Here is a 15614-nt window from a genome sequence, read left to right as displayed (position 1 = left end):
ACCCTTCTCTCCAGCACCCCTGAATAGACCTTACCAGGGAGGCTGAGGAGTGTGATCCCTCTGTAGTTGGAGCACACCCTCCCGTCCCCGTTTTTAAAAAGAGGCACCACCCCGGTCTGCCAATCCAGAGGCACTCTCTCCGATGACCACGCGATGCTGCAGAGGCGTGTCAACCAGGACAGCCCCACAGCATCCAGAGCCTTGAGGAACTCCGGGCGGATCTCATCCACCCCTGGGGCCTTGCCACCGAGGAGCTTTTTAACTACATCGGTGACTTCAACAACAGAGATAGGAGAGCCCACCTCAGGATCCTCAGACTCTGCTTCCTCCAAGGAAAGCGTGTTGGTGGAGTTGAGGAGGTCTTCGACGTACTCTGCCCACCGGTTCACAACGTCCCGAGTCGAAGCCAGCAGCGCCCCACCCCCACTGCACACAGTGTTAGTGGTGCACTGCTTCCCCCTCCTGAGACGTTGGATGGTGGACCAGAATTTCCTCGAAGCCGTCCGGAAGTCGGCTTCCATGGCCTCACCGAACTCTTCCCATGCCCGGGTTTTTGCCTCGGCGACCGCCGAAGCTGCGTTCCGCTTAGCCAGTCGATACCCGTCAGCTGCCTCTGGGGTCCCACAGGCCATAAAGGCCCGATAGGACTCCTTCTTCATCTTGATGGCATGCCTTACTGCTGGCATCCACCAGCGAGTACGGGGGTTGCCGCCACAAAAGGCATCAACCACCTTATGGCCACAACTCAGATTGGCCGGCCTCAACAATAGAGGCGCGTAACATGGTCCGTTCAGACTCAATGTCCCCCGCCTCCCCTAGGACATGGGAAAACCTCTGCCGGAGGTGGGAATTGAAACTCTTTCTGACAGGGGATTCCGCCAGACACTCCCAACAAACCCTCACAATATGTTTGGGTCTGCCAGGACCGACCGGCATCTTCTCCCACCATTGGAGCCTACTCACCACCAGGCGGTGATCAGTTAACAGGTCCGCCCCCTCTTAACCCGAGTGTCCAAAACATGCGGCCGCAAATGATACAACCACAAAGTCAATCATCGAACTGCGGCCTAGGGTGTCCTGGTGCCAAGTTCACATATGGACACCCTTATGTTTGAACAAGGTGTTTGTTATGGACAATCTGTGACGAGCACAGTAGTCCAACAACAAAACACCACTCGAGTTCTGATCGTTGGGTTGGGGATGGGGCGTTCCTCCCAATCATGCCCTTCCAGGTCTCACTGTCATTGCCCACGTGAGCATTGAAATCCCCCAGCAGAACAAGGGAGTCCCCTGCCAGAATACTCTCCAGCACATCCTCCAAGGACTCCAAATAGGGTGGGTACGCTGAGCTGCTGTTTGGTGCATATGCACAAACAACGGTCAGGACCCGTCCCCCCACCCAAAGGCGGAGGGAGGCAACCCTCTCGTCTACCAGTGTGAACCCCAATATCCAGACACTGAGCCGAGGGGCGATGAGTATGCCCACGCCTGCTCTCCGCCTCTCACCGTGAGCAACTTCAGAGTGGAAGAGAGTCCAACCCCTCTCGAGAGAACTGGTACCAGAACCCAGGCTATGTGTGGAGGCAAGTCAGACTATATCCAGTCGGAACTTTTCTACCTCACACACCAGCTCGGGCTCCTTCCCTGCAAGAGAGGTGACATTCCACGTCCCTACAGCTAGCTTCTGCAGCCGAAGATCATTCCGCCAGGGTCCGCGCCTTTGGCTGCTGCCCAGCTCACATTGCACCTGACCCCTTTGGCCCCTCCCATGGGTGGTGAGCCCATGAGAAGGGGGACCCACGTTGCCTCTTTGGGCTGAGCCCGGCCGGGCCCCATGGGTGTCGGCCCGCCACCTGGCGCTCGCCAACGAGCGCCACCTCTAGGCCTGGCTCCAGAGGGGGGCCCCGGTGACCCGAGTCCGGGCAAGGGAAACTGAGATCCATTAATTTTACTCACCATAAGGGGTCTTTGAGCCGTGCTTTGTCTGGTCCCTCACCTAGAACCTGTTTGCCATGGGTGACGCTGCCAGGGGCCATAAAGCCCCAGACAACTTAGCTCCTAGGATCATTGGGACACACAAACCTCTCCACCACGGTAAGGTGACGGCTCACGGAGGGGTGGTCTGTAAACGTCCAAACAAATCATTGTACACATTCGTGTATGATTCTTATTGTTGTTTTAAATGTGTTTTTAGGGATTGTCTCAACCTTCTCCTAAATTGCCCTGAAAATCCCCCCCCCCCCCCCACCATCTTATGCCAAAATATATTTTTAAAGAGAAAGTATAGTATTGATATGTCAATGGCGTGTCGAGTCTTTTGTTGGAAGATTACATTCATTCATTCATTCATTCATCTTCCGAGCCGCTGGATCCTCATTAGGGTCGCGGGGGGTGCTGGAGCCTATCCCAGCTGTCTTCGGGCAGTAGGCGGGGGACACCCTGAATCGGTTGCCAGCCAATCGCAGGGCACACAGAAACGAACAACCATTCGCACTCACACTCATACCTAGGGACAATTTAGAGTGTTCAATCAGCCTGCCACGCATGTTTTTGGAATGTGGGAGGAAACCGGAGCACCCGGAGAAAACCCACGCAGGCCCGGGGAGAACATGCAAACTCCACACAGGGAGGCCGGAGCTGGAATCGAACCCGGTACCTCTGCACTGTGAAGCCGACGTGCTAACCACTGGACTGGAAGATTACATTAAGTGTTTAATTTTCCACTCACCATGAAGGGAATACAAACAATCACTGGAGGATGTGCCAACAGCTGTGTTTTGTCCAAACTCTTCTTTCTGACTGATGATATTGATTAAAAAAAAACAATATTGGACATTCTGGAGGCTTGTGGCAAGCACTTAGTCAAACAACATTTGTTGACACATGGCTAATCTCACGGTCACATCGTTGTTGTTTTTAAAAAAACTTTAATATTGCATTAGCTGGGTACTTGTGCAGGTTACAGTCATGACAACATCAAGTTACATTTTCAAGTGAAATACTTTCACGACGACCACAACACTTGCTTGAATTCGGTAAGAATGGAAATGCCAATGCCAAGGGAAAGAGGCCTCCGTTTTAACATGTAATGTACACTTTATTACCTAACATGTTACTAAGGCACATTTATGCTATGACTGTGCAAAAAAAAAGAAGATGAATTTAACATTTTCATATTACATATGCAGATTGAACTGTCAACAAACATCAAACAAATATTATTTGAAGTCAGTCATTTTCATGTGCATATTTTGTTGGATTTAGCATGTTATTTAACTAAATATGAATTGGGTCATACTTATGAGCTGATGATGAACGACCCATGTTTTCTTTTGTTGGTTGGTTTTTCTTTCACCCATGTAAAAAGCTTTGAAGCTCCCCAGGCTGCAGTTCTGTTAAACAAACAGGTTGGAAAGGGAAGGTTTGACAGGAGAGACGAGTTTGATCTTTCAGGACTGGCTCGTTGAGGAATGAACTTGTGGAAATATTTCAACGACACGTTCCAAATATTAAGGTGCTGAGTCATATTTTAGTTTTCATGATTCATTCATCTAAAATAGAGGAATGATATTTGACAATCATGGGTGTTTTTTGCTGCAGGATAGCATACACAACTAGAATAACAACAAAATATTAGGTTCAGTAAAATAAATTTAGTCATGCATTTGAATGAGAGAATATTAAGATGAAATTGAACATCTGTGGTAATCAGCCACTGGTTTTGCTTCAGAGGGCCAATGTACAGGATAAAATATGATGGAAACTAAATATGGATTAATCGGTTCTGCGTGAACTAGACTTTTTGTGCATGACTATTGTGATTTGGGTGCCTTACGCACATCTTGCAACATCAGGAAGCGTGTGCTCTGCTGAATCCACCCCCTCTTCTCGCCGATAAGGTGCTGGGAAGGGTTGGAGGTATGGTTCTTGTTAGTGCTGTTAGTAAGGGGGTGTTGCAGCGCAACCCTCTCAGCCTCCACCAATAGAAATATGGGTTCGGTTCAACACCCATTTTCTGAAGTCCTGCTATAAAATTGTCCTGTCAAATCCTTCTGCATTTATTATTGCAAGAGTGCTTCATCTACACACAAGCTGAATTTGGAAAATTGAAGAGTGAGCTGATCATGAGGTAAGAACCGCATGATTGTCCTGATATTTGAATAACATTTTGTTGAATTCCTAAAAATTTGGCATAGTGTTTATTCTATGATGATGATGATGATGATGGTAAGGGTGATGGTGAGGTCTTGCCCATCTTCTTTCGAATTTTCCACTTAAAAGACTTTGGCGCAGGGTTTATTCAGCTCTTTTTCTGAGGATATTATGAAATTGCGCTTGTCTGTGAGTTGTGTTCCAAATTTATTTTCATACTTTCATAATGCTGGTTATTGTGTCGATTATGCTCCATTTATGATCTGCTTGATGACTGACACTTTCAGTACATTTTCATGCTTTTGCTTCAGTGAAAGTGCATCTACTATTATAGAGACCAATAAATAACAATAATAACAATACTCATACAATAAGTGCAATCAAAAACAAATTCATTATTGTGTTGACTCAGTAATGTATATCTTAAATATTTTTTATTTATATTTTCATGATGAAGTGGAAATGTTCCTCTACTTTATTGTTGTCAAAAATCATTCTCCACAACAGTGCCAGGAATGATACCAAGTCGAATTTGGTTCAGATGAATGAGAATGCGAATGGCAAACTCCTGAATGGGAATGGAGCCAACAGGAAGGGTATTCACCATGCCGGCGTCGGTGAGAATTCTTCTCCTGTCAAAGACAGACCCTACAGGAAGACATGGCAAGTGAAGCCTTCCTTGATGGCTAACAACACCCTGAATCCCATAAGGACCATAGTCGATGGGATGAAGCTCTCCCCACACCCGGATAAAGCCATGATCAGCCTTTCAATTGGTGAGAAGGCTGTTTGTGATATCAGAGTACTGAGATTCCATGAACGGAATAGCAAGCCAGAAATTATTTCAACTGTGAACCATACAGTACATATAACCAACGTGTTTAGTCAATGACAGAACAATGCATGCCTCAGCAATTTGCAAAAGAGGATCTTCTTTTCAGAAGACATTGTCTGACTGCCAACACAAAGCTGACTTGCTCATTGTGCTCCATAGGGGACCCTACCGTCTTTGGAAACCTTCCAACAGATGATGCGGTGCTTCAAGCCATGAAAGATGCGATCAATTCGCACCAATACAATGGCTATGCTCCTTCTGTTGGTGAGTTTTATCTATCAGAAAATGTTTTTTTTTTTAAAAACAGCAACATTCTAAGTCACAGTGTTTCACATTCACACCAACAAAGCAATTTAAAGCCGAAACTGTAGGAAGAAGCCACAATACATGGATAGAAGTTATATAAGAAGGGGCCACCTCTCCATTTTACTCTAAATTTATTACTCATAAAGTTTGGATTTTGAAAAAAAAAAAACACTTTTTGTGTAATGATTGAGATCTCTTTTATTCTTGACGATTAACATGTATAAAGTTTCATCGTTCTATCCATTCAAGTTCCATTTATCCATTTTCAACACCGCTTCTCCTGAAGAGGGTCGCGACACGTCGCAGGAGCCTATCTCTGCTGACTTCGGGGGCAGAAGGCAGACTACACCCTGAACTGGTTGCCAGCCAGTTGCAGGACCTATGTAGAGACAAACGACCATTCACACCCACTTCCACAATATTACTGAGTTGGATCTCTCGCTGAATGGTCTGTTTACCAAAGGATGATTTTATCAGAGGTGGCCTACATAATGAGGATATGTTTAAAGCAAAATGTGACTTAGGCCAGGCGGTAGCCGATTGTTTAGCATGTCCACTTCACAGTGCAAAGGTCGAGGTTTCGAATCTGGGCTCTGGCATCCCTGTGTGGAGTTTGCGTGTTCTCCCCCTTGCCTGTGGGTCTTCTCCAGGTACTCCGGTTTCCTTCCACATTCCCAAAACATGCCTTGTAGGTTAATTGTCCCTAGGTGTGATTGTGATTGTAAATGGTTGTTTGTTGATGTGTGATCTGATATTGGCTGGCCACGAGTTAGAAGGTGTACCCTACCTACTACCCGACGACAGCTGGCAGAGGTTCCAGCTCGCCCGCAACCCTCGTGAGGATAAGTGGTTTGAATAATGGATGGATGGTTGAGAGGCTGACGATATGTAAAGCTGGCCACACTAAAATAACAGCAACATTTGGTCACTTTAACTTCAAGCAGTCTTTCAAAAACTGGTGTACATTTCTGAGAATCACTTTATTGCACAGCGGCCCGGTGGGCCAGTGGTTAGCGTGTTGACCTCATAGTGCAGAGGTACCGGTTCAATTCCAGCTCTGGCCTTCCTGTGTGGAGTTTGCATGTTCTCCCGGGCCTGCATGGGTTTTCTTTCGGTCCTCCGGTTTCCTCCCACATTCGCGATAAAACAGATCGGAAACGGATCATATCATGAAAACTGTTTTATAAAATTAAAGGTGTCTCGAATGCAAATGTTACATTACATTATGAATGCATGTGCATCATTCTTCAATCCCTCTCTTTCATTTATTTGCTCTTGATTGTTTCTTAGTGCCTCAAGATCTCTCTATATTTTTTCTGGCAGGTTACTTAAAGAGCCGACAGGTGGTAGCTAACTATTACAGCTGCCCTGAGGCTCCACTAGAAGCAGAGGTGAGATGTCTGCATTCTAACTCACCAGTGATAGTAGTGAAAATGAAATTGTGACCTGTTGAAAATTCCTGCAGCATGACATTGATAAATACATACAATATTAATAGGTCCATAATGTGTTGTCCTACTTGTAAACATCTCTCCCCCTTCTACGCAGGATGTGATTTTGACTAGTGGCTGTAGTCAGGCTATTGACCTGGCTATCAGTGTCCTGTGTAATCCTGGGGACAACATCCTGGTTCCACGTCCAGGCTTCTCATTATATAAGACTCTGGCATTATCTTTTGGCATCGAGGTCAAATTCTACAACCTGCTGGTATGTTGGACCCACTCATCCCCATTAATATTACCGGTATATATTTTTTCTCTTTTTGTTAACCCCACGCTCACAAAAAAAAAACCCTCCCCAAAATGTCCTTCAGATTTCCGCCTCACAAAATTTAAATTAAACTCCAACAAAACTCAACAATGCCAACAATGGGTATTTTGCTAATATCAAGCATGAAAAGCTTGTCTATTGCTACAGGGCTGCACAGGGTCAGACAGTGTCAATACTCTGATGCAATATCCTCATCGGCGGGAAAATGGCCACTTGCTGAAGCATATGCTCTAACGCCGAGCAAAAATAAGAGAGAAAAAAAAGAAATGAGTGTCAAATCAACAAACACTTGTTATCAACAGAAACAGTGTCATCAACAAAATATTACTTCAAAAATACAACCATTTTAAAAACAGAACTGTTTAATGCAGGGCACTGTCCCTGTTTGTCGAAGGACTCCATGATGATGGACAAAAACACCAGCATTGCTTAGTAATTTCAACATCATTTTGCTTGATTTGTACATGATAACTTTACAAACCCAATTCCGCAATTCTGCCACATGTTATTTCTATTAATTGTATATGTCCCTATTTATTCGGGTACTCCGATTTCCTCCCTCATTCCAAAAACATGTATGGCAGGCTGATTGAACACCTCCGATTGCCGATCTTCAAAACCCTCCTCAAACTCACTTGTATTCTTTGGCATTCCACTCAGCATGACTTAGATTTGTTCTTGAGTTTACTGTTTGGTGCTTTCTAACGCCTTTATTAGCGATTTGTCTTACTGTTTATTGTGCATGTTAAATTGCTCCATGTACGGCACTTTGTATGCAGTGATGGCTGTTTGAAAGTGCTCTATAAATACAGTTGACTTGACTTGACTTGACAAATGGGGCATTTAACCAGAACACACAATTCATTCCTGAGGTGGTCAGAGGGGTCATGCTGGATATCAGTGGTCTGTGTGTCAGAGATTTTCTCGGACAAAGTTAAAGAAACGACTCGACACACAGGAAAATTGTCTTCAATATCGGCGGAAGCGGACATCTGAGAGCGAACGACGGTTGTTGCTCCGCGATCACAATCAAAGTCCCGTCTCCGCAAGTTCTACATTTATTGTAACATATGCAAAATACAAGAAAAACACTGCCCCCGATATTTTCATAGCGCACCCCCGGTCGGTCCCCTCAGTAGTGATTGGTTACCTGTTTTTCAACCTCGAACCACCAGTACATTGGCGCCTTTTCTGTCTGGTCTTCATTGTATCAACATGTTGCAGACTTTGCGGATGGCCGATGTCGCCTGGGCGCGACGGGTGTTCTCACCTCGTCTTTTGTTGCTCACCCGCTGTTCCCGAATTATTCATTCCCCTTTTGTGACCAAGTTTCGCCTTCTCCCCTGTGGTCGCCCACCTGTATTAACGCGTTGGTGTGAACTTTAACAGCCCGCCGGCCATTTGGCCTTTGTGTGTAGGCATTTGGGGGTGCTGGATATGCACCCAAACTTTTTGATGTGCCCAGATTAAATGAAACTTTAAACATGATACAATTTAGCTCATAGATTCTTCGAACACTGTGATTGCAGCCGTTGATGTTCCATAGTGCGACGTCCTGGGGTTGATGTTACTTTCATAAGCAGCAGTTGACTTTATCAGAGACCGTTAACTTCAAAGCTGAGGACAGGACCATATTGGTCTCTCCTAAACCGACAAACCACTCATAGCCAACTCATCCCATCATCAATGAGGGTTTTGCAAAGTCACACTCCTGACTAAAAACTCACACTCCACACTAAAAAGAGTAAAGATGGGATAAACTGAATATAGTCAATGCAGTTCTGTCTCAGAACCCCCCGCGAACAAACACACACGAGACAAGCGGGGTGGGTTTCTGTCAGTCGTCAACAAAACGGGTGGCCGTCAGTGACGGACTGAGAGATCTGTCTGTACTTGACCTGGTTTGTGACATTCACACTGACGGACAAAACCACTTGCTTTCGTGCTTTGCCTGTCTTTCTTGTTTTTTTTTTTCCATTTCGTTTTTATTGTCAATTGTCAGCAAAACGGGCATCCGTCATTGACGGACTGACGGACCTTCTGTCATTACAATCGGAAACCCCACCTATTTATTCCTTTGAAATTGCTAGCCAGAGAAGTCATGGGAGGTGGATCTGCAACATTTGGAGAGCCAGGTTGATGACAGGACATCCCTTCTAATTGTTACCAATCCATCTAACCCATGTGGCTCCGTTTTCACCAAGGAACACCTACAAAAGATTCTCACAGGTCAGCAGCAATACGGTCACAACTCTTGCACCCAAATCCCCTGAATAAATGTAATTATTGGTCATTCTTTTTCACAGTGGCTTCCAGAAACTGTCTGCCCATCCTGGCAGATGAAGTCTACAGCAACATGGTGAGTCCACTGGACAATTTGTGAAGTGTCATATCAGGTTGACATGTCGATTTGGATGGCCTCTACTGGCAAATGGCAAGTTATATTTTTCAATGCAGTCACAGCAGAGATTACGCTTGGTTTGCCGATATTTATCCTTGAGGATGCTAGACAATATCACAGCATGTACACTATTTATTTTCATCCCAACAGGATTAGTAAAGTATTCATGTCTCTCTCTCTCTCTCTCTCTCTCTCTCTCTCTCTCTCTCTCTCTCTCTCTCTCTCTCTCTCTCTTCCTCCCTACCCCTATGGGCTGTTATGCAATGAATGATACTCAATACTACAAACTAGACGATTGCTTTTTTTTCTTTTCTCAGCAGATTTCAAACACATATGTGCCAATGTGTACTTAATTTAGTTGCCAGTATCTTAGAAGTTAATTGCTGTAAAAAATAATTATTTATATATATATATATATATATATATATACTGTATATATATATATATATATATATATATATATATATATATATATATATATATATATATATATATATATATATATATATATATATATATATATATATAAAATCCTCGTCTCACCCCTCGGGTGGTGTCCGTCCCTCATTCAGCTCGGGTCCTCTACCAGAGGCCAGGAAGCTTGAGGGTTCTGTGCAGTATCCTTGCTGTTCCTGATCTGTTGCAACCACTCATCTAGTTTGGGGGTCACTGCCCCGAGTGCTCCGACCACCACCACGGGCACGACTGTCACCTTTACCTTCCAGGCTCTCTCCAGCACCTCTCTGAGCCCTTGGTATTTCTCGAGTTTCTTGTGTTCCTTTTTTCTGATGTTTCCATCACTTGGGACCGCTACATCCACTACAACGACTTTCCTCTGCCCTTTAACTATGATCACGATATCTGGTTGGTTCGCCATTACCATCTTGTCAGTCTGGATCTGGAAGTCGAACAGGATCTTCGCTCTGTCATTCTCCACCACCTTCGAAGGTGTTTCCCATTTTGACCTTGGGGTTTCCAGTCCATACTCCGCACAGATGTTTCGGTAGACTATGCCAGCCACCTGGTTATGGCGTTCCATGTAGGCTTTCCCTGCCAGCATCTTACACCCTGCAGTTATGTGTTGGATCGTCTCAGCTGCCTCTTTGCACAACCTACACCTTGGGTCTTGTCCGGTGTGGTATATCTGGGCCTCAATGGCTCTGGTGCTCAGGGCCTGCTCCTGGCCAGGATGAGTGCCTCTGTGCTATCCTTCAGGCCAGCCCTCTCTAGCAACTGATAGGACTTCTTGAGATCAGCCACTTCAGTTATGGTCCGGTGGTACATCCCGTGTAGGGGCTTGTCCTCCCATGATGGTCCCTCTTCCAGCTCCTCATCCTCTGTTCTCCATTGTCTGAGACATTCTCTGAGTTCATCATCTGTTGGAGCCTTCTCCTTGATGTATTAATGGAGCTTGGATGATTCATCCTGGACAGTGGCTCTCACACTCACTCGTCCCCGGCCTCCTTCCTTTCGGCTTGCGTACAGTCTCAGGGTGCTGGATTTAGGATGGAACCCTCCATGCATGGTTAGGAGCTTTCGAGTCTTAACGTCCGTGGTCTGAATCTCTTCCTTTGGCCAGATTATTATGGGCCAGTGATCAGGGTATCTGATCACTGGCAGGGCATAGCTGTTTATTGCCCGTGTCTTATTCTTGCCATTGAGTTGGCTTCTTAGGACTTGCCTCATAATGTGTTTGGCCACCATATTAATAAGGTGAAAAAAAAGTCGGCTCCTATTAGGAGCGGCTCCAATTAGGGGATCCCGTCGTTCACTTCAAAGAGCCGCTCTCAGAGCCGGTTCGTTCACGAACGACACATCACTAATATGTTGTTTGTGTTATTATCACATGCAATTGAATAGGTAGACCATTTGAGAATTCGAAATTTGGGACTCTCTAAATGCATAATGGGACTCATACTTTTCTGATCAGCGAGTCCCTGGGACTCACTGGGGGTAAACTGTAAAGTTATCACTGACTGTGCATGTTTGAAATATATTTTTTGTGTTAATGCACACCGTACTCTAATCATTCAATCAGTCTCACTTTCACAAAAAGTATTTAAAAAAGAAAATAAAGCAGGTCATCTTTGACCTATGGTAACGTGTGACTGCGTCACCGGAAGTTGTTAACGCTCAGTAGTCTGCAGTTGTCAAGGTCAAGGTCAACTTTATTGTCAATTATGCTTTAGGTATGACAGCTGATCAGTGTTGCTGCGCTATAACTTTTATCGTAGTCATTATTCTCATTCAGTTTGTTTTGTACAATTCACCGAGGGGGAACGGGGAAATAATGGGAATCTGGAGGGACGAGAAAAGCATTTTAAAACGGTACGCGTGAGCTACGAACGTTAACAGGCTGCCTAAGTGCGTTGCATGCTTCAGCGTCAGGCTATTGCTCATCATGGCATGCGTCTTACATGCGTGTGTGCGTGCGTATAACCCTTTTTGGAGTCCTTGGAGGGTGTGCTGGAGAGTACTCCTGCTGGGGACTCCCTTGTTCTGCTGGGGGACTTCAATGCTCACGTGGGCAATGACAGTGACACCTGGAGGGGCGTGATTGGGAGGAACGGCCCCCCCGATCAGAACCCGAGTGGTGTTTTGTTATTGGACTTCTGTGCTCGTCACGGATTGTCCATAACGAACACCTTGTTCAAACATAAGGGTGTCCATATGTTCACTTGGCACCAGGACACCCTAGGCCGCAGTTCGATGATCGACTTCGTAGTTGTATCATCGGATTTGCGGCCGCATGTTCTGGACACTCGGGTGAAGAGAGGGGCAGAGCTGTCAACTGATCACCGCCTGGTGGTGAGTAGGCTCCAATAGTGGGAGAAGATGCCGGTCAGTCCTGGCAGACCCAAACATATTGTGAGGGTTTGTTGGGAGTGTCTGGCGGAATCCCCTGTCAGAAGGAGTTTCAACTCCCACCTCCGACAGAGCTTTTCCCATGTCCCGGGGAGGCGGGGGACATTGAGCCCGAGTGGACCATGTTCCGTGCCTCTATTGTTGAGGCGGCCAATCTGAGTTGTGGCCGTAAGGTGGTTGGTGCCTGTCTTGGCGGCAACCCCCGTACTCGCTGGTGGACACCAGCAGTAAGCTGAAGAAGGAGTCCTATCGAGCCTTTGTGGCCTGTGGGACCCCAGAGGCAGCTGACGGGTATCGACTGGCCAAGCGGAACGCAGCTTCGGTGGTCGCTGAGGCAAAAACCAGAGCGTGGAAAGAGTTCGGTGAGGCCATGGAAGCCGACTTCCGGACGGCTTCGAGCAAATTCTGGTCCACCATCCGACGTCTCAGGAGGGGGAAGCAGTGCACCACTAACACTGTGTACAGTGGGGGTGGGGCGCTGCTGACTTCGACTCGGGACGTTGTGAACCGGTGGGCAGAGTACTTCGAAGACCTCCTCAACTCCACCAACACGTCTTCCTTGGAGGAAGCAGAGCCTGGGGACTCTGAGGTGGGCTCTCCTATCTCTGTGGCTGAAGTCACAGATGTGGTTAAAAAGCTCCTCGGTGGCAAGGCCCCAGGGGTGGATGAGATCCCCCCGGAATTCCTCAAGGCTCTGGATGTTGTGGGGCTGTCCTGGTTGACACGCCTCTGCAACATCGCGTGGTCAACAGGGAGAGTGCCTCTGGATTGGCAGACCGGGGTGGTAGTCCCTCTTTTTAAAAAGGGGGACCGGAGGGTGTGTTCCAACTACAGAGGGATCACACTCCTCAGCCTCCCTGGTAAGGTCTATTCAGGGGTGCTGGAGAGGAGGGTCCATCAGGAAGTCGAGCCTCAGATTGAGGAGGAGCAGTGTGGTTTTCGTCCCGGCCGTGGAACAGTGGACCAGCTCTACACCCTTAGCAGGGTCCTTGAGGGTATGTGGGAATTCGCCCAACCAGTCTACATGTGTTTTGTGGACTTGGAGAAGGCGTTTGACCGTGTCCCTCGGGGAGTTCTGTGGGGGGTGCTTCGAGGGTATGGGGTACCGAACCCCCTGATACGGGCTGTTCGGTCACTATACCACCGATGTCAGAGTTCGGTTCTCATTGCCGGCAGTATGTCGGAATCGTTTCCAGTGGGGGTAGGACTCCGCCAAGGCTGCCCTTTGTCGCCGATTCTGTTCATAACTTTTATGGACAGAATTTTTAGGCGCAGCCGAAGCGTTGAGGGGGTCCGTTTTTGGGGCCTCAGTATTGCATCCCTGCTTTTTGCAGATGATGTGGTGCTGTTGGCTCCTTCAAACGGGGCTCTCCAACTCTTACTGGAGCGTTTCGCAGCCGAGTGTGAAGCGGTTGGGATGAAAATCAGCACCTCCAAATCTGAAACCAAGGTCCTCAGTCGGAAAAGGGTGGAGTGCCCCCTCCGGGTCGGGGAGGAGATCTTGCCCCAAGTGGAGGAGTTCAAGTATCTTTGGGTCTTGTTCATGAGTGGGGGCAGGAGTGAGCGGGAGATCGAGATCCCGGATACAAGCGGCCGAAATGAGTTTTCTCCGCAGGGTGTCCAGGTTCTCCCTTAGAGATAAGGTGAGAAGCTCGGTCATCCAGGAGGGGCTCAGAGTCGAGCCGCGTCTCCTCCACATCAAGAGGAGCCAGATGAGGTGGCTTGGGCATCTGATTCGGATGCCTCCTGAGCGCCTCCCCGGTGAGGTGTTCCGGGCATGTCCCACCGGGAGGAGACCCAGAGGAAGACCCAGGACACGCTGGAGAGACTATGTCACCCAGCTGGCCTGGGAACGTCTCGGGATCCCCCGGGGAGAGCTGGAAGAAGTAGCTAGGGAGAGGGAAGTCTGGGCTTCCCTGCTAAAGCTGTTGCCCCCGCGACCCGGCCCCTGATAAGCGGTAGATGATGGATGGATGGATGGATGGATGGATGGATGGATGGATGGATGGATGGATGGATGGATGGACGGATGGACAAATACTTTTTTTCACAGAACTGTACATCAGACTGAGTAGAATTTCACAGAGAAGGATCTTACAAATATATTCTAAAAATAATAATAATAATATGTAGCTGTTTGAGGATCAATTTACTCATACAAAGTTGAACTACCCAGTAGTAAAAGTGACTAGCCACACTCTTTTTTAAATAAATCTACATGCTGGTCATCAACCAGTTTCTCCTAATTACAATTTTATTTGACTAACTAATAATTTGACAAATATTAGTTAAAGTCGGGTTCCGCGTCAGCCATGAAAAGTAAACAAGGTAATTTTGAATGAATACTTACTGTCGACAAAACAGTTTGGACTGGATGACTGCCTTCTGCGGGTACTTGCTTTGCCCCAGTGCACGGGGATTGTAATGTGCACCGTTACATCATGTGTTTTTAGTGCACCGACCGTAGTTTCATGTCATATGTTGCATTACTTGGTTGTTGAAAATGTACATGTTTCTTGTAATGCATGAGAGCTACCAACTCTGCCAGCAAAATACAAATAAGCTGAATAAATGTGTTGTTTTGCTCACATGACATAGATGCAGTGATCTGAGGAAGCGTAATCCTCAGTGAATCAATACTGCGGTCAGGCCAGCCTCCACTCGCAAAGTTGAAGTCAAGCCAGCTGCTACAGTGATTGTTAATACTGTGCATTAATCCGCATGCGCATCAGTGGTTTGGATTTAAAATAATGTTCTACAACAATTTCTTAGAGGTCAAACAACCATGAGTCATACTCTCTTAGAATAGCACCAAGAAGCATTCTGAAGGTAAGATTCTAAAAAAGTCAATGTTAACGTTACATTAATCACTAAAATTTCACCTGATTTTTATGATATCAAACCCGTTGCCCAAGAACCTGTTTCCTCCTTTCTCGAATGTGACCAGCGTCTCCAGCCACAATTTGGTACTCATCGAATTTACCATCTTTTCTACTTCCGCTTTTGGCCATCTTGGCATTTTCCATCCAAAGCTCATCAGGCGGGCGAGGACCTCACTTCCTGGACTGAAAGCCTGTTTTTAATGGGCATTGCCCGGTAGCTGTGAATGGGATTGTGGCAAGTGTACCCTCGGATATGCATTTTTATTGGACGTCACCAAGGTGTTGGTCTACCTCACCTTTGTACTTCGGAACTCAGGGGTCTTAAACTTTACTTTAAAATTTGCTTTACTGTTTGTTGTATATGTTAAATTGCTCCACATACAGCACTTTGTATGCAGCGATG

At 46.6% G+C, this 15614-nt stretch overlaps 1 protein-coding gene across 3 annotated transcripts in view; it reads left to right on the top strand.

Moving 5' to 3' along the window:
• The first annotated feature begins 3959 nt into the window (after positions 1–3959).
• Positions 3960–15614, top strand: part of tat (tyrosine aminotransferase) — a 37195-nt gene continuing 25540 nt past the window's right edge. For 2 of the 3 annotated variants that reach the window (XR_007961702.1, XM_052060917.1), the window contains exons 1-7: positions 3961–4129; positions 4660–4928; positions 5147–5251; positions 6617–6684; positions 6842–7000; positions 9154–9292; positions 9370–9422. Coding sequence is in view for 1 of the 3 variants with exons in the window: in XM_052060917.1 (XP_051916877.1) it covers positions 4125–4129; positions 4660–4928; positions 5147–5251; positions 6617–6684; positions 6842–7000; positions 9154–9292; positions 9370–9422 (798 nt within the window). In the remaining 2 variants the exon portion in view is untranslated. Of the gene's footprint in view, positions 4130–4659; positions 4929–5146; positions 5252–6616; positions 6685–6841; positions 7001–9153; positions 9293–9369; positions 9423–15614 lie in introns of all 3 variants that reach the window. The other variant, XR_007961703.1, reaches the window with a different exon arrangement.

Source organism: Hippocampus zosterae, chromosome 3 (genome assembly GCF_025434085.1).
Source record: "Hippocampus zosterae strain Florida chromosome 3, ASM2543408v3, whole genome shotgun sequence".
NCBI classification, from domain to species: Eukaryota; Metazoa; Chordata; class Actinopteri; order Syngnathiformes; family Syngnathidae; genus Hippocampus; species Hippocampus zosterae.
This window is presented reverse-complemented; position numbering and strand designations above follow the sequence as displayed.